The sequence below is a fragment of the Schistocerca americana genome, chromosome 2 (genome assembly GCF_021461395.2).
Source record: "Schistocerca americana isolate TAMUIC-IGC-003095 chromosome 2, iqSchAmer2.1, whole genome shotgun sequence".
Classification (NCBI taxonomy): domain Eukaryota; kingdom Metazoa; phylum Arthropoda; class Insecta; order Orthoptera; family Acrididae; genus Schistocerca; species Schistocerca americana.
The window spans coordinates 208821872-208845187 of record NC_060120.1 but is presented as its reverse complement, the minus strand read 5'-3'; the positions used below and the strand labels follow the sequence as shown (position 1 = coordinate 208845187).

Below are 23316 nucleotides of genomic sequence, written 5' to 3'. Positions count from 1 at the left end.
TTTGTCATCTTGTATCCTCTTACGGTTACTCAACGGTGACATTTCATTCAGCACAGCATCAACAGCAAACAGCCACGGATTGCTGCTCCCCCTGTTCACCTGATCACTTACGCATATAGAAAGAAATAGCGTTCCTATAACACCTCCCTGGGGCACTCCCGACGATACCTTCGCCTTCGAACACTCGCCATAGAGAACAACGTACTGGGTTCTGTTGCCTGATGTATCTCAAAGACAGTCAGTTTTGTGGGAACCTATTCCGTATGCTCGTACCTTCGTTAAGTCTGCAGTGGAGTACGGTGTCAAATGCTTTTCGGAAGTGTAAGAGTTGGATTGTTTGTCTGATCTCCATCCATGGTTCGCAGAATTTCGTGTGAGAAGAGCAAGCTGATTTTCATACAAGCTGACTTGTGGACAGAAGCTTTTCAGTCTCTAAGACATTTATTATATTCGAACTGAAAATATGTTCAAGAATTTCCGAGCAAACCGCCAAGTAGCCTGTGTCTTGAAAGTATCTCCTCTCCCCTTCACTGTTCAATACAGGTTCTCAGTATGTCAGCAGGTCTCTGAGAAATTGCTATTAGTACAATATATAACAAGTGATGAAAATTGTTCGGTATACTGTTAGTAGAGATTAAAATGAGGTGTATCCACAATTGTAACTCTGGTGGGGGACGCTTGTCGGTGAGTTGTCTGAATGTCTGTGGAGAAATGACAGCCCCTTCTTCCCCAAAAACGGGAGCCAGAGAAGGTAGTGAATTATTTATTTGTTGCTATTTCCAAACAATGCACGTAGGTACTATGACCGTATTTTCGCAATATTTTGTACGCATACAAAATACGAAGCGTATTTGATTTATTTTTTGTATGAAATTTCAACAATCTTGCAGCGTTAACACTTTCAAACTTAAAACTACTTAGGAACCGGAAATTCTTAAAACTAAAAATTTGTGTATTACGATGTGGAAATAGGAAGATAAGTTCAGATTTATGAAACACCTCCACCGATGCTAGGAGGGTGTGCCTCACAGACAGTGATACTTTCGCTCCAGGGCAGCCACCATCCGATCTCCTACTTCTCGCTGTACCAAGGCGAGGACCTCAACACTACTTTAGTCTCTCTCGCCCTCGGATGGTGTAATCAGACACACACTACGTTAGATTACTGTGCGTGGCAGGTTAGGCTGTCCTGTATGTCTGCGTTTCTCTCACAATCTAGCATTACTGTCTAATGAACACTTGTTTTCGTGACACTCTGATGACTACACTTTTAGTCCTTACACCATGCTTGTCGGTCTTCCGCTGTGCCATCGTGGTCTGATCTGTTACCGCTACTGCTGTCACCTGTCTCACAAGTACTGTCTGTGGAGTCGTTTCTCCCATCTACTCTGCAAGTACCCCTTATGCAGCACTCTGCATATTCTGTCTGCACAGTCGTTGAGATCGGTCCACAGTCTCGTCTCTTGTTAGGGGTTCTCAAACTGTCCCTCTCACGGAATACTTCGAGAATCCTCTTACTTATTGCCAAATTTAAACTGATGCAAAATCTCCAAGATTGGCGATCTTCCACAGAAGCTCGAAATTTAGCTCGGACTTCAATGCGAGATGCTTATAATAGTATCCGCAACGAAACTTTGTCTCGAAACCTGGCAGAAAATACAGAGAGATTTTGGTCTTACGTATGCTAGTGACAAGACATAATAAACGCCTTATCTGCACGATAGCAATCGAAATACTATCTACGACAATGCTGCCAAAGCAGCCTTCCGACCTTCCTTCAGCAGAGACGACGAAGTAATATTCCCGAATTCGAATAAAGATTAGCTGCCAACATGAATAACGTGGGAGATGTAATCGGGGTGAAGCAACTTTAATCACTTAACAAAAGCAAGTCTTCCGGTCCAAACTGTACACCAGTTAACTTCCTTTCAGAGTATACTGATAAAACAGCTCCATACTTACAGGGTGTTTAAAAAATGACCGGTATATTTGAAACGGCAATAAAAACTAAACGAGCAGCGATAGAAATACACCGTTTGTTGCAATATGCTTGGGACAACAGTACATTTTCAGGCAGACAAACTTTCGAAATTACAGTAGTTACAATTTTCAACAGATGGCGCTGCGGTCTGGGAAACTCTATAGCACGATATTTTCCACATATCCACCAAGCGTAGCAATAATATGGCGTAGTCTCTGAATGAAATTACCCGAAACCTTTGACAACGTGTCTGGCGGAATGGCTTCACATGCAGATGAGATGTACTGCTTCAGCTGTTCAATTGTTTCTGGATTCTGGCGGTACACCTGGTCTTTCAAGTGTCCCCACAGAAAGAAGTCACAGGGGTTCATGTCTGGCGAATAGGGAGGCCAATCCACGCCGCCTCCTGTATGTTTCGGATAGCCCAAAGCAATCACACGATCATCGAAATATTCATTCAGGAAATTAAAGACGTCGGCCGTGCGATGTGGCCGGGCACCATCTTGCATAAACCACGAGGTGTTCGCAGTGTCGTCTAAGGCAGTTTGTACCGCCACAAATTCACGAAGAATGTCCAGATAGCGTGATGCAGTAATCGTTTCGGATCTGAAAAATGGGCCAATGATTCCTTTGGAAGAAATGGCGGCCCAGACCAGTACTTTTGGAGGATGCAGGGACGATGGGACTGCAACATGGGGCTTTTCGGTTCCCCATATGCGCCAGTTCTGTTTATTGATGAAGCCGTCCAGGTAAAAATAAGCATCGTCAGTAAACCAAATGCTGCCCACATGCATATCGCCGTCATCAATCCTGTGCACTATATCGCTAGCGAATGTGTCTCGTGCAGCAATGGTAGCGGCGCTGAGGGGTTGCCGCGTTTGAATTTTGTATGGATAGAAGTGTAAACTCTGGCGCATGAGACGATACGTGGACATTGGCGTCATTTGGACCGCAGCTGCAACACGGCGAACGGAAACCTGAGGCCGCTGTTGGATCACCTGCTGCACTAGCTGCGCGTTGCCCTCTGTGGTTGCCGTACGCGGTCGCCCTACCTTCCCAGCACGTTCATCTGTCATGTTCCCAGTCCGTTGAAATTGTTCAAACAGATCCTTTATTGTATCCCTTTTCGGTCCTTTGGTTACATTAAACCTCCGTTGAAAACTTCGTCTTGTTGCAACAACACTACTGTGTTCTAGGCGGTGGAATTCCAACACCAGAAAAATCCTCTGTTCTAAGGAATAAACCATGTTGTCTACAGCACACTTGCACGTTGTGAACAGCACACGCTTACAGCAGAAAGACGACATACAGAATGGCGCACCCACAGACTGCGTTGTCTTCTATATCTTTCACATCACTTGCAGCGCCATCTGTTGTTGAAAATTGTAACTACTGTAATTTCGAAAGTTTGTCCGCCTGAAAATTTACTGTTGTCCCAAGCATATTGCAACAAACGGTGTATTTCTATCGCTGCTCGTTTAGTTTTTATTGCCGTTTCAAATATACCGGTCATTTTTGAAACACCCTGTATCATATACAACTGTTTGTTCAACAAGATACCTACTCGAAGAATGGAAAGTTGCACACATCACACCAATATTCAAGAAAGGTAGGAGTAATCAACTAAATTACAGGCCCGTATCATCAACATCGATATGCAGCAGGAATCTGAAACACGTATGGTGTTCGGAAATTATGAATTATCTCGAAGAAAACGGCCTGTTGACACACAGTTAACACGGATTTAGAAAACATCGTTATTGTGAAACACAGTTAGCTCACTTCTCATACGAAGTGTTGAGGAATTTTAATTTGATTCCGTATTTCTATATTTCCAGAAGGCTTTCAAGACGCTACCACACAAGTGGCTTACCGAGCGAGGTGGCGCAGTGGTCAGCACACTGGACTCGCATTCGGGAGGACGACGGTTCAATCCCGTCTCCAGCCATCCTGATTTAGGTTTTCCGTGATTTCCCTGAATCGTTTCAGGCAAATGCCGGGATGGTTCCTTTGAAAGGGCACGGCCGATTTCCTTCCCAATCCTTCCCTAACCCGAGCTTGCGCTCAGTCTCTAATGACCTCGTTGTCGACGGGACGTTAAACACTAACCACCATCAGCACACAAGTGGCTTGTAATGAAATTGCGTACTTCTGGAATATTGTCTGTTACGTGACTGGACTCGTTTTCGTGTCGGAGAGGCCACAGTTCGTAGTAATTTACGGGAAGTAATGAAGTAAAACTAGAGTGATTTCTGGCGTTCCCCAAGGTAGTGTTACAGACTCTTTGCTGTGCCTTATCTATATAAACGATTTAGGGGACAATCTGAGCTGCGTCTGAAGTTGTTTGCTGATGACGCAGTCATTTATCGACTAGTAAAGTCATCAGAACATCAAAACTAGTTGCAAAACAGATTTAGAAAAGATACCTGGATGGTGCGAAAATTGCCATTTGACCCTCAATAACGAAAACTAAGATACACACGACTGCTAAAGGAAATCCATTAAACTTCGGTTCCACGATAAATTAGTCAAGTTTAAGGGCCGTAAATTCAACTAAATACCTAGTAATTAGAATTACGAACAACTTAAATTGGAAGGATAAATAGAAAATGTTGTGGGGAAGACGAACAAAAGACTGTTTCATTGGCAGAACACTCAGAAAATGTAACAGATCCACTAGACTCTGCCTACACTACGCTTATCCGTGCTCTTTTAGAATACTGCTGCGCGATGTTGGATCCTTACCAGGTAGGATTGACGGAGTACATGGAGAAAGTTCAAAGAAGAGCAGAACGTTTTGTATTGTCACGAAATAGGGGACTCTGTGTCTCTGAAATGTTACAGGATTTGGGGTGCACATCATTAAAAGAAAGGCGTATTTCGTTTCGGCAGAAATCTTCTCACGAAGTTTGTCACCAACTTTCTCCTCTGAAAGCGAAAATATTTTGTTGACGCCGACCTACATAGATAGAAACGATCAGTATAATAAAATAAGGGAAATACATAGGTGTTAGTTTTTTCCGCGCGCTAAACGAAATTGGAATAATAGAATTATTATGAAAGTGATTCGATGAACCTTCTGCCAGGCACTTAAGTGTGATTCGCAGAGCATCCATTTGGATGTAGAAGCTTCATAAAAAAATTTTGAGAAGGGAAATGGTTTTGTTCAGTGATCACTTCAATTTGAAATCATAACTAATAACACAAATCACAATAACACTTACAGAATAAGAAAAAAGTCAAAAAATTGCAGTGTTATAACTAGGTTTTCGCGGCGCATTTCCGGCGGTTCTCCGGTCTTCCAAGGAACAATTTGGGAAACCATGCTCTTAGTGATTGTTCCTGGGTCCCTCTCTCTTCACAAGTGTAATCAACCTTCTTGCTGAGGTTTACATTCAGCAAATGCGTGGGGTATTGCCAATGGCCGGTTATGAAATAAAATGTCCCAGGTGTGATTGACACGTTTCATCCTCAGTCACTCCCTGATGTTGGGGAAGAATACTTGCACCTTGCGGCTCGTTTCGCAGTTGTTCTATTCCCTCTGCCACGTGTTCATTCACCACATTCTGACGTCCATCGAGGTTTGTTGCCCTCAAAGAGGTCTCACGCTGTGTCTAATCAGACCATCCTCAGCCCCGCAGTACTTAATACTTACGTCTGTCAGGTATATCCTGAGTACAAAACAGTGCGTCCACTGACTTGGTGCCGAAAGCTCCAGAGAGCCTCAGGAGCATATACCTATGTCCGCCCCTTACCACACTCGTACTGGCTGCGGTGCAGTCGATGTGCCCACACACTGGCAGCAAAACATTCTGTTCATTCGAAGAGAACGCAGTCATCTGTTTGACTGTAGTCATTGGTAATACAAAATTGTGTTGATCCTAGTACTTTTATGCAGTAATTGGCATGTCCTTTCTGTAGCTATTTTGATAGGCTCATAAAATTTTAATTACTGGTCCAGGTATATTCCCCAAGTGTCGTGTAACCCAGTGTCCTTTCATGCTCATTTCATTTTTGTAATAAGATTACTTTGTAAGTTTTAACACAATGTATCGGGAGTATTTGCCACAACGGTGAGTTTATTTCTAGCGCACAAACTGCTCATGGTATGTAGCAGTTCTGTTTCGCTAATGGGTGTTCTTTACCGTTGGCCGCTATCACAAGGAGGTCGTAAGGATATGAGACTACTCCTTTGGTGCCATCCATCTCCACTTCCATTAACTTTAAGAGGTTCTGTAGTTTCAAGGAAGCAAGCCCGCAAATCTACCCCTGCGGGCAACCCTTATTGATATTTTGACTAGCTTGCGATTCTTCGCTCGCCACTGGGCGGTTCTATGTAAAGACTTCTGTTTAGAGCTGCATGTCTCAAAAGGCGTGCGAACATAGCGGGCCACCATAAATCATCAAAGTCCCCTGCTATATCTGTTAGTACTGCCATTATAAAACTTCCTGGCAGATTAAAATTCTGTGCTGGACCGAGATGCGAACTCGGGACCTTTTTTGCCTTTCGCGGGCAAGGGCTCTTCTGGCCGAGCTATCCAAGCACGACTCACTTCTCGTCCTCTCAGCTTTACTTTCTTCAGTACCTCATCTCCTATCTTCAAGGTTTCACAGACGCTCTTCTGCGAAATTTGCGACAAGCGCTCTTGGAAGAAAGGATATTGTGGAGACATGGCCTAGCCATAGCGTGAGCAATGTTTCCAGGATGGAATTTTCACTCTCGGGGAGTGTGCGCTGATACGAAAAATTCCCCCAGGTTGTGACTAAGCCATGCCTCCCCACTAGAATTTCTTCCAGAAGTGATATTCTTGGAGAGCTTCTGCGAAGTTAGGAAGGTAGGAGATGAGGTACTGACGGAAATAAACCTGTGCGGAAGGCTCGTGAGACGTGCTGGGGTAGTTCAGTCGGTAGAGCACTTAACCGCAAAAGGCAAATGTCTATAGTTAGTCGCGGTCCAGCACACGGTTTAAGTCTGCCAGGAAGTTTCATTCCACACTCCGCTGCAGAGTGACAATTTCATTCTGAATACTGCTATTCCATATTTATTTTCTTATACTACTATTCGAATAGCCCGCTTAACCACATCATCCATAGATTTTCCGAGTGTAAATCCGAACTGATGTGGAATGAGGCCTTACAGAGCACTGTGTGCCTGAAGGCGAGCAAAAAGAAGTGGCTCCTGGGCTTCAGGTAGTAAATTTAGAAGGCAGATCGGTCGATAAATTTGGGTTCTGATGGACTTATGTCCACGTATTTTCTAATAACTATGCTCGCTATCTTGGAGGCTCCAGGCAGTTATACCAGTTGAAGGGTGTCATTTAGAAAGTAACGTATGGGATGATTAGCGGTGCGAGCTGCTGTAGCACTTACGAACGAAATCCATTTGAGCTGGGAGCCTTACTACCCTTCAGTAGTGCTGTTTGACGCTGGGTTGTAGAGCGAAGTCGACATTCCATTTGGTTCAGGTGGGAACTGTGGGTGGGCCAGTCCATTTCAGGAATGTTACTGTCCATAAACCATTGCCTCACAAATGATGCTTTCACTGGGTGCATTGTTACACTGGTACACTAACGGTTTCCGAAATGCACCGAAGAGCCAAAGAAACTGGTACAACTGCCTATCATCGTGTAGGGCCCTCGCGAACATGCAGAAGTGCCGCAACGCGACGTAGCGTGGACTCGACTGAAGTAGTGCTGGATGGAATTGAAACCATGAATGCTGCAGGGATGTTAATAAATCCGTAAGAGTAGGAGGGGGCTACTGATCTCTTCAGAACAGCACGTTGCAAGGCATCCCGGATATGCTAAGTAATCATGTCTGGGGAGTTTAGTGGCAAGTGGAAGTGTTTAAACTCAGAAGTGTGTTCCTGAAGCCACTCTGTAGCAATTCTCGACTTCTGGGATGTCGCTGGAATTGTCAGTCCGTCGGAATGCACAATGGGCTTGAATGGACGCAGGTGATCAAACAGGATGCTTAAGTACGTCACCTGTTAGTCGTATCTAGAAATATCATGGGCCCCATGTCACTCCAACTGCACACCTCCACACCATTACAGAGCTCCACAATCTTGAACAGTCACCTGCTGACATGCAGGGTCCGTGGGTTCATGAGAGGTTGTCTCAATTCCCGTATACTTCCATCCGCTCGAAAAAAAATCGAAACGAGACTCGTCCGACCAGGCAACATGTTTCCATTCATCTAAAGTAGAGCTTCCAGTTTTCAGCCGCGAAGTCGTTCGTCATGCACTTCTGTCGGCGGCGTACCGTTCATCCGGAACCTGAACTTCATGTTAATGACAACCCACTCACTATAGTGAAGACATATCGATTCTTGGGACTGGTTTTCGACTACCGACTGACTTCGCTACCTCACCTCCGTCAGCTTAAGCGGAAATGCTGGCAGAACCTAAATTCTCTCCGCTGCCTCAGCAACACCAGCTGGGGAGCAGATAGCTCTATGCTTTTCCCACCCACGGCAGTTCATCTCCCGCATCGGCGGCCCTGGTCGGTGCTCAAGATTGCAGTTCGCGTGCAATCCCTTCTCTCCGAACTAGTCCTTCCCTTTACCACATCTGCTTGAGGCTCCATTCACGTACCCCTCCGTGGTGTACACCTCGGCCGAAGCTTCGTCTGGACCATTTGCATGGCCCTAAGGACTCCGTTAACACCGCCGCTCTCCGCTGTCACTTCCTCTCGATTCTTGACGTGTTACGGGGCTCTGAAGTTATTTACAGCGACAGCTCGATGGCTGATGGTAGTGTTGGCTTGGCCTATGTCCACAGAGGCCATATTGAACAGCCGCTGGCTGCAGTGTATTCACTGCAGAGTTTGTTGCCCTATCTCGTGCACTTCAGTACGTCCGTTCCTATTCTGGTGAGTCGTTCCTTTTCTGTTATGACTCAGCTTACAAGCCATCGACCAGTACTACCTTCGCCATCCTTCGGTAGCGAACATCCAGGAATCCAACTCTGCCCTGGAACGGTCCAGTAGTTCAGTGGTGTTTGTGTGGACCCTGGGACAAGTCGGAATCCCAGGCAACGAACTTGCTGACAGGCTGACGAAACAGGCTACGCGGAAACCGCTCCTGGAGATGGGCATCGCTGAAACTGACCTGCTTTCTGTCTTACTCCCTAAGGTTTTTCGGCTTTGGGAGATGGAGTGGCATAACAGTATGCACAACAAACTGCCTGTCATTAAGGAGACTGCGAATGTGTGGAAGCCTTCCCTGCGGGCTTCTCAGGAAATCAGGTGTCCTTCGTCGGGTCCGCATTGACCATACGTGGTTTACACATGTGTACCTCCTCTGTCGCAAGGACCTACATCAGTGCCCTGTGGCACCCAAATAAGTCGTCCACCTCTTGCTGGACTGCCCACTTTTAACTTTATCAGCGCACCCTACGTTTGGTGCTGGGCGACAATGCAGCTTTAGTTTTACGTTTTATTCGCGAGGGTAGGTTTTATCATTTGATCTGAGTTTTAGCGCATGTCCTTTGTCTCTAGGTGCACTCCATCCTAGGGCTTTTAGGATGGAGGTTTTAGTGTGTTGAAGAGTGGCTGGCTTGATCTTTCTTCTCCTCATGGTCAGCCAGCCATTGTAATCTTTCTTGTTTTTAATCTCTTTTCGCTGTTTCTTGCGACTCTGTGGTTTTCTTGTTCTGTTTTGTCCGTTGTAGTGTTCGTTTCCCATCTGTCGCTCATCCTGGTTCTTCCTTTCTCCTGTTATTGTGCCATACGTCTTCTTTCCCTTGGGTAATTGTTCTACTGGGAACAAGGGACCGATGACCTCGCAGTTCGATCTCTTCTCTCCCCCCCCCCCCCCCACCCTCCCCCATCCTTTTAAACAAACCAACCAACCCTCTTGACACTGGCTCTGAGAATATTGAACTCCCTAACGATTTCCCAAATAGAATGTCCCATGCGTCTAGCTCCAGTACCATCCGCGTTCACTGCGTTTTTCTCATCGTTTAGCCATAATCATGTGGGAAGCCTTTCATATGAATCAACTGAGTACAAATAACAGCTCCGCCAATACACTGCCCTTTAATACCTTGGGTACACAGTACTACCGGCATATCTATATGTGCATATTGCCACCCCATGACTACTATCACCTCAGCGTAGCTTTTCTCCAGCTCTGCCGAAATAAGTGTTTACTGCTGCAAGGGGTCGCGGAGTAGAGTGCGCATTCCATAGTCTCCGGTTCGGCAGTACATATGTTGCCAAGTGGTTTTGCTCATTCTTTGTGCACTATTTCTAGTGCCCTCTTCTTAAGTAATCGTCTCCGCAACCCTCCGGTCTTAGTTCACCAGCCATTAGGGTTACTGCCTTAATTACTCGCATGGGAGCAAATTAATTTCACGGCATTTGTAAGTTGTTAGTCTGCTGCCTCCCAATGGGAGGTTCGCCGACGACTGTTGCCAGTCAGTTCAATCCGCCCTTTATCCAATCAGCTACCTCGGTGCACTATAGACGTGCTCCATTGTTCAGAGGCAAAAAGCGTATTCTTGTGTAATAATTTACTTTCATCAAGAACTCAGAGCGGTTCATGTTTCCGGAAATATAGTTTTTTGATCGTGAAAATCGCTGTTCATGCAATTCTTGCTTGTCAGGGAGCAGAAAAAAAACGTAAGAGGGTAAATCATGTGTATCCGCGCAAAGAAACATCAGATTAGTTCGTCGTGCTGCCACAGCTGGCATTGTGATGAAGAAGAATGACGCAAAGTTTTCAGTTTTTTCCCTGATTTCGTCGTCGAAGGCTTTAGCACACAAATTGTGTTTAATTCATCAATTTAATCAAGGTGTGCACAGTATAGATAATTCCTGGAACAGCAGCAGGCATTGTAGACATTCACAAGATTAATCGTTGCGGAGGGAGGACCACGATGAAAACCGGCAGACTGTAAACAGTATTTTCCTAAGGTGACTGATTATCAAAAGCCGGACGAAGTGATAAGAAATTGTTACACCTTCACGAAAATCTTAAAAAAAAAAAAAAAAAATCATCTGACGACACCTTTCAATAGAAATTTTTGGTTTTTCACAACGCTGTTTCTTCAAACGATTATGTAAACAAACTACTCGGTCACTTCTGAGATGCCATTGTTTTAACATTAAGATAGGACAGGATTTTAAGACATTTTAATGGTGACATTGTCATTTACGTTTGGAAAATGAATAGTGATGTCGTCCTATAACTAATGAAGGGCAGAGATTTTATGCATATTTACATATCTTAAGGGTTTAGCCTCAACAAACCCGTTAAGGCACATGGTAATGTTTGTTTGTAAGCTGTAGAGGTCGACCTATATTGAAAGGAAGCGTTGACGGGATCATACTTTGCCGTGTTCTTGTTGGTTAGATGCCGCTCTAGATTTTGACGTGAGGTGGAATTACCCGCGCTTTAGGAGACTTTGGACAGCAAAAAATAATTACCTGGTACTGCAGTATCAACACAATAGTGGAAGCCAGTGTAATTGAAATAAGCACAATTACAATGTCCCTTAAAGTGCCCTTGTCGACTTAAACTGTGTGAATCAAAACTGGTTGTGAAGGACCCAAGATAGCTTCGTCACATAAAGGCCCCCAGAACGTCTAATTCAGCGTGTATTCGTCGGAAGTGCGAACAAAGGCTCCTTATTTTCCTCAGGTTTGCGTTTCTTATTCCAAACTTCGTTCTGAGGAAGCGTAGTCATATTTCATTTCACCCGTGGAATCAACCAACCACAAACAAGGGAAAGCACCATTACGCTCAGAATCCCACGAGTGCCTCGTTAGACCCCTCGGTTAGTGCTAACAGGAAGGCAAATTTGGATTCATGCAGCAATAAGTAGTAAAACAGAGCGCCAAACGCAGAGAACCGGTCAGTCGTACCACTGCTGTACTACACCTGTCCCCACGACTGGAATGGAGATACGGACGCCTGCACGTAACATCTTGTGCGCACCAATCACAGGTATGCGTATATTTGCACCGGTGTATGCGCCTCCTTGCCTCTTTGTGCAACGGCCGCATGCACCTAGTGCGTATGGAAAGCTTCACAAGTATAAACGCACCTTTTATAACAAGCATTCATTTCATTCGTGATGAGAAGTGGGGCGCCATACTTACGTTCAGTGGTACTTCACATGCCTTCTATAGCATGGAACAAAATGACACATTAGAATTATTGTTCTTAAGTTTTAGGGGACCTATTTTATCCCACCCTGATGAGCTTCTTTGAGGGGACCGAATTGAAGTGCTGTAAAGAAATTGGATGCAATTGTTTTCCTTGCCTCTTCATTCTGCTCCGTCAACATTTTCGCTATCCAGCGTGCACAGTCTTGGAGTAGCCCAGTTTTTCAGTAATGACCATCGCAGTCCTTTGACCGCTGGATGACTGTCCACACACTTCCTCAGTTATCAGGCGGTCGTCACGGATTGCTTGGACAACACGCTGGATCTCTTGCGAAGTCACTGCAGTCTCTGGTCGGCCGCTCCATTTCGCATCAGCCGACCACGTTTGCCCTTCAGTCTCTCCATAGAGTCTGTACAACGTCTAACGGTGCCGACGCCCACCGCAGCATCTCCATACACCCTCAGCCTTTCGTGAAAGCGACGGGGCCTTCCACCTTCTGCAGTAAGGAATTCAGGCACAGAACGATGTCTTATACGTACGTAAGTGTCGGCCTTCTCTAAACTTAGTCTACCATCTATTGAAGTAGGACGCTGTTACTGGAATCAGCTGTAAGTTGTGGTTTGCCGAAGTGCTCTGAATTCTGAGTTACCAGCTTAATGAAGGAGAGCTTTACTTTGGCTGGTCATATAAGTTGTCACAAATGCCTTGTTATTCAACGCCTCCGCGTATCAGTATAAGTAATGCAACAAACTTTTTTCTCAGCTATTTTCGTATGAAAAATGCGGAATTTGTTAAACATTCTGGAATATTGTCGCTTCAACCTCGATAGTTTCATGCGGTTCCGGTAGGTAGCGGCGCTATATGCAGTCTTGAAACTGTCGTCTGTAACGGAGGTGCTTTCCAAGCACCGAGTGGTTGAAAGCTAGAGCATCGCAGATATTCATAGGCGCTTGCAGAATATCGACGGCGACCTGGCAGTGAACAAAAGCACGACAGGTCGTAAAGGAAGGCGGCGTCATCGCAACAAGGTCTCACAAACCTGTCCGCTCTCTCGCACGCCAGCCGGCCATACGCGGCTGCCACTCCTGGTGTGTTCGTCGCCACAAAGAATGCAGACGAACGTCTCCGTCTCCTTGAGAACGCAAGGTCTCTCTCAAATCTGCGCAACCAAGAGGGACTGTTTATCCTCATCTACCCAACTGCCCGAATCTCGCACCTTCAGACTTCCATCTGTTCTGCCCATTGCGGGAAGCAGCACCTGGATGATGGGGTGTTAATTGGTGCAGCAAGACGTCGACCAATAGTGGTACCGTACGGTCGCAAAGGGGTTCCCGACGGGTGTGAACCAATTAATAATCCGGATTCGATCTATCGCTGTAAGTTCCTCGACCTTCGCAGGCAACTTAGCGATAGCTTCTTCGTGTACACTGATGGCTCTGACTGAACGTGTTGTCGGCTGTGCCTTCTGTTCTGGTGTAACCACAAGCGCCGGAACAAAGACGAAGAACGCAAGACAGAGAAGGCGATGAAACATCGGCCAATGGTGCGCTCATTAGGATCACGCCACGACAGGAGGGACACCTGCAAGAAGTGAATATAAGCGCCGCTCCTGCCTGTCTTGGCCGGACTTTCGGGGAGTATTGGCTGAGTATTAAAACGAGAGTGCTACGAAAATAGTGATCAGCAGACTGACAGCCTCGTTTCAACATTCTATATAACAAGGACTCGGATTTAGGTTGCATGTCGCCCATTGCTTGCGACACCTTTGTACTTGTCAATCTGCTTTATTGAAATAAAACTACTAATGTTGTTGGCTTGAGTTTTTGTATAGCATTCCGAGAACGCAGCATTCCTTAGGCACCCCTCTATACAAGACAAGTGGGCAAGACCCATCACCTTTCTCATTGGCACCGACCATTTTTGGTATCGGTTTTCAGAACACTGCTGGACTTTCGACACTGCTGGACTTTCGACACTGCTGGACTTTCGACACTGCTGGACTTTCGACACTGCTGGACTTTCGACACTGCTGGACTTTCGACACTGCTGGACTTTCGACACTGCTGGACTTTCGACACTGCTGGACTTTCGACACTGCTGGACTTTCGACACTGCTGGACTTTCGACACTGCTGGACTTTCGACACTGCTGGACTTTCGACACTGCTGGACTTTCGACACTGCTGGACTTTCGACACTGCTGGACTTTCGACACTGCTGGACTTTCGACACTGCTGGACTTTCGACACTGCTGGACTTTCGACACTGCTGGACTTTCGACACTGCTGGACTTTCGACACTGCTGGACTTTCGACACTGCTGGACTTTCGACACTGCTGGACTTTCGACACTGCTGGACTTTCGACACTGCTGGACTTTCGACACTGCTGGACTTTCGACACTGCTGGACTTTCGACACTGCTGGACTTTCGACACTGCTGGACTTTCGACACTGCTGGACTTTCGACACTGCTGGACTTTCGACACTGCTGGACTTTCGACACTGCTGGACTTTCGACACTGCTGGACTTTCGACACTGCTGGACTTTCGACACTGCTGGACTTTCGACACTGCTGGACTTTCGACACTGCTGGACTTTCGACACTGCTGGACTTTCGACACTGCTGGACTTTCGACACTGCTGGACTTTCGACACTGCTGGACTTTCGACACTGCTGGACTTTCGACACTGCTGGACTTTCGACACTGCTGGACTTTCGACACTGCTGGACTTTCGACACTGCTGGACTTTCGACACTGCTGGACTTTCGACACTGCTGGACTTTCGACACTGCTGGACTTTCGACACTGCTGGACTTTCGACACTGCTGGACTTTCGACACTGCTGGACTTTCGACACTGCTGGACTTTCGACACTGCTGGACTTTCGACACTGCTGGACTTTCGACACTGCTGGACTTTCGACACTGCTGGACTTTCGACACTGCTGGACTTTCGACACTGCTGGACTTTCGACACTGCTGGACTTTCGACACTGCTGGACTTTCGACACTGCTGGACTTTCGACACTGCTGGACTTTCGACACTGCTGGACTTTCGACACTGCTGGACTTTCGACACTGCTGGACTTTCGACACTGCTGGACTTTCGACACTGCTGGACTTTCGACACTGCTGGACTTTCGACACTGCTGGACTTTCGACACTGCTGGACTTTCGACACTGCTGGACTTTCGACACTGCTGGACTTTCGACACTGCTGGACTTTCGACACTGCTGGACTTTCGACACTGCTGGACTTTCGACACTGCTGGACTTTCGACACTGCTGGACTTTCGACACTGCTGGACTTTCGACACTGCTGGACTTTCGACACTGCTGGACTTTCGACACTGCTGGACTTTCGACACTGCTGGACTTTCGACACTGCTGGACTTTCGACACTGCTGGACTTTCGACACTGCTGGACTTTCGACACTGCTGGACTTTCGACACTGCTGGACTTTCGACACTGCTGGACTTTCGACACTGCTGGACTTTCGACACTGCTGGACTTTCGACACTGCTGGACTTTCGACACTGCTGGACTTTCGACACTGCTGGACTTTCGACACTGCTGGACTTTCGACACTGCTGGACTTTCGACACTGCTGGACTTTCGACACTGCTGGACTTTCGACACTGCTGGACTTTCGACACTGCTGGACTTTCGACACTGCTGGACTTTCGACACTGCTGGACTTTCGACACTGCTGGACTTTCGACACTGCTGGACTTTCGACACTGCTGGACTTTCGACACTGCTGGACTTTCGACACTGCTGGACTTTCGACACTGCTGGACTTTCGACACTGCTGGACTTTCGACACTGCTGGACTTTCGACACTGCTGGACTTTCGACACTGCTGGACTTTCGACACTGCTGGACTTTCGACACTGCTGGACTTTCGACACTGCTGGACTTTCGACACTGCTGGACTTTCGACACTGCTGGACTTTCGACACTGCTGGACTTTCGACACTGCTGGACTTTCGACACTGCTGGACTTTCGACACTGCTGGACTTTCGACACTGCTGGACTTTCGACACTGCTGGACTTTCGACACTGCTGGACTTTCGACACTGCTGGACTTTCGACACTGCTGGACTTTCGACACTGCTGGACTTTCGACACTGCTGGACTTTCGACACTGCTGGACTTTCGACACTGCTGGACTTTCGACACTGCTGGACTTTCGACACTGCTGGACTTTCGACACTGCTGGACTTTCGACACTGCTGGACTTTCGACACTGCTGGACTTTCGACACTGCTGGACTTTCGACACTGCTGGACTTTCGACACTGCTGGACTTTCGACACTGCTGGACTTTCGACACTGCTGGACTTTCGACACTGCTGGACTTTCGACACTGCTGGACTTTCGACACTGCTGGACTTTCGACACTGCTGGACTTTCGACACTGCTGGACTTTCGACACTGCTGGACTTTCGACACTGCTGGACTTTCGACACTGCTGGACTTTCGACACTGCTGGACTTTCGACACTGCTGGACTTTCGACACTGCTGGACTTTCGACACTGCTGGACTTTCGACACTGCTGGACTTTCGACACTGCTGGACTTTCGACACTGCTGGACTTTCGACACTGCTGGACTTTCGACACTGCTGGACTTTCGACACTGCTGGACTTTCGACACTGCTGGACTTTCGACACTGCTGGACTTTCGACACTGCTGGACTTTCGACACTGCTGGACTTTCGACACTGCTGGACTTTCGACACTGCTGGACTTTCGACACTGCTGGACTTTCGACACTGCTGGACTTTCGACACTGCTGGACTTTCGACACTGCTGGACTTTCGACACTGCTGGACTTTCGACACTGCTGGACTTTCGACACTGCTGGACTTTCGACACTGCTGGACTTTCGACACACATCCAGTACATCTGGCGACACAGGATTTTTGTCATAGGCTCAGATTCTCTCTGCCCATCAGATCGTCTGTATGGTGTACACAATCCATCCCTTAGTGCAATGGGTCCAAGAAAGCTTCCATTTGCTCGCTGTTGATGGAGCCACAGTGATGATTTTGTGGGTGCCTGTTGATTAGGTCTGATTGGCAACGTGGCTGCTCACCCTGCTGCCAAGGCTGCAGTCCTACCTCGGCTTACTAGCTCTTCCATTCCTTCGGATGGTATCTGTGTTGCCGTCTGTGAGCAAGTGGTCTCTCTTTGGCATCACTACCGCTCTTTTCTTCACGGCAACAAGCTCCGGGGAATTAAACCTCTCCCAGCGGCTTGGCCGACCTCCTCTCGGCCCTCTCGCCACGATATCATTACTTTAGTTAGGTCGCGTATTGGGCACTGTCGTTTTAGCAGACGCCATTTATTAAGTTGTGGTCCCCCACCACTTTGCACTCATTGTCACCAACCTTGGACGGTTCACCATTTCCTCAACCACTTCCGTTCCAGTGTATGTTTGCCGTCTGAGTTATCGGCCGTTTTATCGAACGACACGCGAGCTGTCGACTGCGTTTTACTTCATATCCGTCGTAGCAATACGGGAAGGACACTTAATTTTTAGTTCGGGACCTCCGCTGTCTCTACGGTGTATTTTGTGAACGTTTCTCAAACAAAGTCCTTGTTTTTGACTTCCTTTTCCTCCGTCGATTGGGCTTAACAAGTAGTCGCTTTTAACTACTTTATTAGTGTTACACAGTTACGACATGGGCGCTTGTGGCCTTAGTTGTTTCTGCTCCCTAAAACAAATACAGGCCCTCCCTGTAAGGTAGCGTAAGGCCGTCGTGTTGAACGGAGATTGGTGAAAATAGGGTTTTATAGCCAACAGCGGAAAAAGTAAGGTATATTTCAATCCTGAATAAATCCAACCCTCTTTCGAAAAAAGTTACATTACTTACTAAACGCTCCTTGTTTGGTTTTCCAATAAGTCCTACGCAAACAGCCTTCTGCTACGAGTTAAAAGGTGGAACAGTTACTACAAAGATTATATTCGTACAGTCGTTATTTGTTTTAAGTTAATAATGGCCACAGGAAACGAGATTGTCCGCTCCTAACAAAGTACGCGAACCCGCGGTTCTACTATCGCCGCCCGTTCAACATGAAAAATGAAAATAAACGTTTTTTGTTTGTTCCCCATATCAGGATAAAGCTCTTCAACTGTGCTGTATAAAGGAATATTACCTTACGTCACTCTGGCGGCAAAGATAGTTTAACCGGGAACCATCAGTACATTTTAAAAAATGAGTGCATACCGCCTTTTTACGTTGTCCTATGCCTTTTCTTTTTAACATAACAAATCGAACTATTCTCCATTACATTTCGGGCATGCAGCCGCGCAAATAAACTTTCTTCCACTGATATTCCGGACGATACGAGGCCGAAATATCAGTGGAAGAAATTTTATTTGCGTGGCTGAATCCCCGAAATGTAATGGACTACTCATTACGCCGGGAAAAGTTGAAAATGCACAGGAACCATTCTCGCTCAGTACTGTGACTTTTTCACTGTCCAAACAATTTTGGCAACACTACCAGTTCACCTACGTATTTAAGCACATTGTAGCCTTTTGCTTTGTCCAGATGCTTTGGAAGCACACTCGGTACACGTGAAACAGCGTGCGTACTTAATGTTCCAAAACGCAATTCCTTAAATTAACTCGTTTTTCAGGGCTCATAAATCGGGTTTTACTGGTGTTAAAAGCTAGGGGTGTGTGTTTCCGATCGCCCATAAGCTTCGGACGATTTGAATACCCAACAGAAAATACTCTTGCCGTAACTGTCCTACAGTTCGGGGTCAAACTTCGTCCACCGTAGGCAAATGGAGCAAATCGGTTGGTTCTTTTTACTTACAGTGTGGGGGTATGATACTTCTTATGGAAGCAGCATTCACTTCATGATCGGTTCCTGAGAAAACCCGATAAACATGGTTTTTGAGTACCAAAACAGAGACGCGGAATCAAAGGCGGCTACTCACAGTAAATGGCTGTAATTTTTACGATGTATTCCAAAGACACCTATATTGCACAACCTTGCAAATTTTCTTGAAACTTCATCGGTTTCAGAGATACAATGGTTCAAAGTTCTCTGTTGTACACGCAAAACAAGCAAGTGATACTGGTGTGAGGCAAAAGCTTAGCTTATAAAGTGACGTAGCAGAGAAAAATATGTTGTAAAGTGTCTTATCTGGGAACCTCATGTTGTAGTACAGAAGCATAAGCAAAATTTTTGCGCACAGATAATCCGGTCTGAGGGGTAAATTTACAATCTTGCGTTATTTCAGTGTCACAGAAGAATAAAAATTTTACTGACTCGTAATGTTCTTTTCATACGAGTGACACGCCCTGCTATGGAAGGGCAAACGAGGGAAGAAGTAGGAAAATGCTCCTAATGGAGTCAGAGTAGGTTAATATGTTCCTGTTTAAAAGATTGAGTGAAAAGTGGATACTGGCTGCCTTATTCTATCTTCATCAGCTGATTAAAATTTTTTCCACACTTTGGCATGCAAACATGGCTTTTTTATGCAGAGAGAAGACAGCGGCAGTGGGAAAGGAGATGAAGAACTAATAAATAGTGGAAGACAGTACAGATGTTGCGGTATAAAAAGAAGGGAGGGGACAGGGACAGTGTTGAGAGCGATGGACGCAGTAAGGGTGGAGCATCATGACAGTGACACACAGAGCAGCGCTAAGAAAAGATTGAAGGAGATACTGTCAGGGAGGGAAGGAATAAAGAAAAAGTGGAAGTGGGTGGTGAGAGCCAATGATTATATATATATTGTGTGTGTGTGTGTGTGTGTGTGTGTGTGTGTGTGTGTGTGTGTGTGTGTGTGTGTCAATGAGTTGGGCTGAATGATTGAGAATGGGCAAGTGGGAGTGAATGGAAATGAGCGACTTAGAGCGATGGACTAGTGTGAGCCAGTTACAGTTGGGGAGCTTGTGGGACTGAGGTGAGTTGCCTGCTAAAAAGAGCGCGATTATGTTGGCATGCTAAAATTTTTGGGAAAGTTTTAAAACGTGCTGAGCCAGCTGGTACTCCACTTTTCGGTCATTCTTAATAAACAGGAGCGTATTTGCCTTTTTCGTGCTCCGACAGGAGCATTTTGGCGGTGGTAATATCTGACTTTGGTCTTCTGGGGAAAAATCTGAAATCGTCATGCAACCTTCGCAATGTCGCGAAAACCTAGTAAACAATAAAACAAAAATCAACAAGACATAAAATTCGCTAACTTAATAGGAGCAAAAGCGGCGCAGATTTAAATGCCGATGTTAGCATACACCTGTACTGCGCGTGTGCTGTGGTTTCACCCTGCTCAAGAGTAGTGCTCCACCTTCAACACAACGCACTGCCCACCGCGACGTTGGATGCCACCTGGTAGCGTTGCGGGCACGTGACGAGGTAACAAAAGTCTGTAAGCGGAGCGAACACGGTGGACGGCGGATCACCCTAGCGAAGATGTGGGATGCAAATGGGGAAATAGATGTAAGCGACTTTAACAACGGAAAGATTATAATTACGCAGAGCCCATGAACGAGTATCTAGAAAACGGCGAATCTGGTCGAATGTTCACGTGCTACTGTCGTAAGCACCGACCGAAAGAGGTAGTACGGTGAAACTACCACTAAGCGTTAAATGGTTCGACATCCGCGACTCTTCACAGAACGTGGGGTTCGGAGGCTTGTCTGCTCTGTAAAGTAAGATAGATGGCGATATGTGGCCCTCTGGCGAATGAGCACAATGCTCGTATACGCAGAAGTTCTTGGGGACACTCCGTTCATCATACAATGTTGAGCATAAAGCTCCGTGAAGACCACACGCTACTTGTTCACGTGTCGACCCAGCGGCATCGTAAGTTACGATTGCAGAGGGCACGAACCCATCGGGATTTCATTAATGGAAACGTGTAGGCTCTTCGGGCGAAGCACGTTTTTTGCTACACTTGGTCGATGGTCGCCTCAAAAAGAGCCCCCATCTAGGTGAACAGCGGTTCAAAAATTGAGTGCAGCGCGCCACGGATGCAGGCTGGTGGGAGCAGTATTATGCAATGGGAGACGTTATCCTGCGCTTGCATGGGTCCTATTCGGTAATTAAAGACAAGCTGACAGCTGCGAACCTCACGCTTGATGCCTTCTCCGACGACGATGTGATCTTTCAGAAGTAAAATTGTTCGCGTCTCGGAGCCAGAAGCTTGCTACAGTGGTCTGAGCAGTCATATAGTGAACTCTCGTTGTCTCGGCTACCAAATTCGCCTGATGTAAATCTTAGGGAACCCATCTGGGTCGCTATCGGTCGCCATCACCGTGTACGCAAATCGGCGTATTACATAACCTGTGCGTACATCTAATGCCAGATACCTTCACGAACCTGCCAGCAAACTGTCGGATCCCTGATACGCAAAATCAGGTGTATCTCGTTCCAAATACGGACAAACATCCTATTAAGCAGGTGTTTTGGCTCATCAGTGTAAGTCATCGTTAATGTAACTCATTCGGTTCGTACTAATCCACACACAACACGAGCACATCACGAGTACTGTTTCCATCAGAAAGTAGCTCGGGTGAAACGGGCTCTACTCGCCCGTAACCGGGTCTTGTGACCGGCCCAACTCACACAGGAAGGTGGCGACGCCCCAGGCCTTGGCAGAGAAAGGCGTCACCTTGAGCAGACACAACTTGATGGACCTTGGCGTTCCCACGCCTTGTGACGGTCGCGTGTCTGCCCGATCGCTTCACTCTTGTCTTCTCACGGTGGGGAAAGATGGTGCGATGCCCTCAACGCGTCCACCTTGAGGGCTCAAATTAAAACTGAGTGAGTGTCAAACGTTCCTACAGATGTAGAATTCGTGGGTGTCAGTTGCATCAATTTGTCATAGGTGCAAAATAATGACTCGAATTCCAGAATGAGATTTTCACTCTGCAGCGGAGTGTGCGCTGATATGAAACTTCCTGGCAGATTAAAACTGTGTGCCCGACCGAGACTCGAACTCAGGCGTGAGTCGTGCTTCGGTAGCTCAGTTGGTAGAGCACTTGCCCGCGAAAGGCATTGGTCCCGAGTTCGAGTCTCGGTCGGGCACACAGTTTTAATCTGCAAGGAAGTTTCATACCAGCGCACACTCCGCTGCTGAGTGAAAATCTCATTCTGGAAACATCCCCCAGGCTGTGGCTAAGCCATGTCTCCGCAATATCCTTTCTTTCAGGAGTGCTAGTTCTTCAAGGTTCGCAGGAGAGCTTCTGTAAAGTTTGGAAGGTAGGAGACGAGGTACTGGCAGAAGTAAAGCTGTGAGTACCGGGCGTGAGTCGTGCTTCGGTAGCTCAGTTGGTAGAGCACTTGCCCGCGAAAGGCAAAGGTCCAGAGTTCGAGTCTCGGTCGGGCACACAGTTTTAATCTGCCAGGAAGTTTCAATGACTCGAATTATTTACAGAAGAACGGGAAATCTCCCACTTCTACCACGGGGAAGTTTGGGTTCTGCGGAAGGCAGGAAGCCGGCCACTGTAGCCGAGCGGTTCTAGGCGCTTCAGCCCGGAACCGCGCTGCTGCTACGGTCGCAGGTTCGAAACCTGCCTCGGGCATGGATATGTGTGATGTCCTTAGGTTGGTAAGATTTAAGTAGTTCTAAGTTTAGGGTACTGATGACCTCAGATGTTAAATACCATAGTCCTTAGAGCCATTTGAATCATTTGAAAGCAAGAACTCAGGAGGCAGTTCAGATCCTACTTCAGAAGATTGAAAGAGAGGCAAATATAAATTCAATATGGAAGAGTTTAAAGGTACAGTGACTGTGTATAGGGTTTGTAAATTTGTAGAAAACTTGACATCGATGACTATAGTTCTCTCGACAGAGACTAGACTGCAGTTACCGAATTGAATGACGTGAAAGGGAAACAGTGGTCAAGAAGAGATCCGCGATGTTATTTAAATAGTAGATTCTGCAAAGAGTACAGGGAACCGTAGAGAAATTTCAAAAGGTGATTATAGTTAGAGAAGGTATAAAAACCTAGCGAGGGGAGCAGTGGTTAGCACACTGGACTGGCATTCGGGAGGACGACGTCTCAAATCCGCGACCGGCCATCCTGTTTTACGTTTTACGTGGTTTCTCCAAATCGCTTCAGCCAAATGCTGGGATGGTTCCTTTGAACGGGCACGGCCGATTTCCTTCCATAATCGGATGGAACCGATGACGTCACTGTTCGGTCCCTTCCCCTGAATCAACCAACGAACCACGGAATAAGAGTTTTCGCGA

The 23316-nt window shown here is 46.7% G+C and overlaps 2 protein-coding genes across 2 annotated transcripts in view; one reads left to right on the top strand and one right to left on the bottom strand.

The window, feature by feature from the left end:
* Window positions 1–23316, top strand: part of LOC124594749 (probable multidrug resistance-associated protein lethal(2)03659) — a 288064-nt gene that overhangs the window by 43777 nt on the left and 220971 nt on the right. The gene's annotated exons all lie outside the window — the stretch shown is intronic.
* Window positions 13996–17007, bottom strand: LOC124593896 (probable GPI-anchored adhesin-like protein PGA18). The gene has a single exon (XM_047132243.1). It carries the CDS (start codon window positions 17005–17007, stop codon window positions 13996–13998), a length of 3012 nt encoding a protein of 1003 aa, XP_046988199.1.

What these genes read in the sequence shown, in the direction of transcription:
- LOC124593896 (XM_047132243.1), bottom strand. Translation starts at nt 17,007, where the DNA reads ATGTACTGGATGTGTGTCGAAAGTCCAGCAGTGTCGAAAGTCCAGCAG.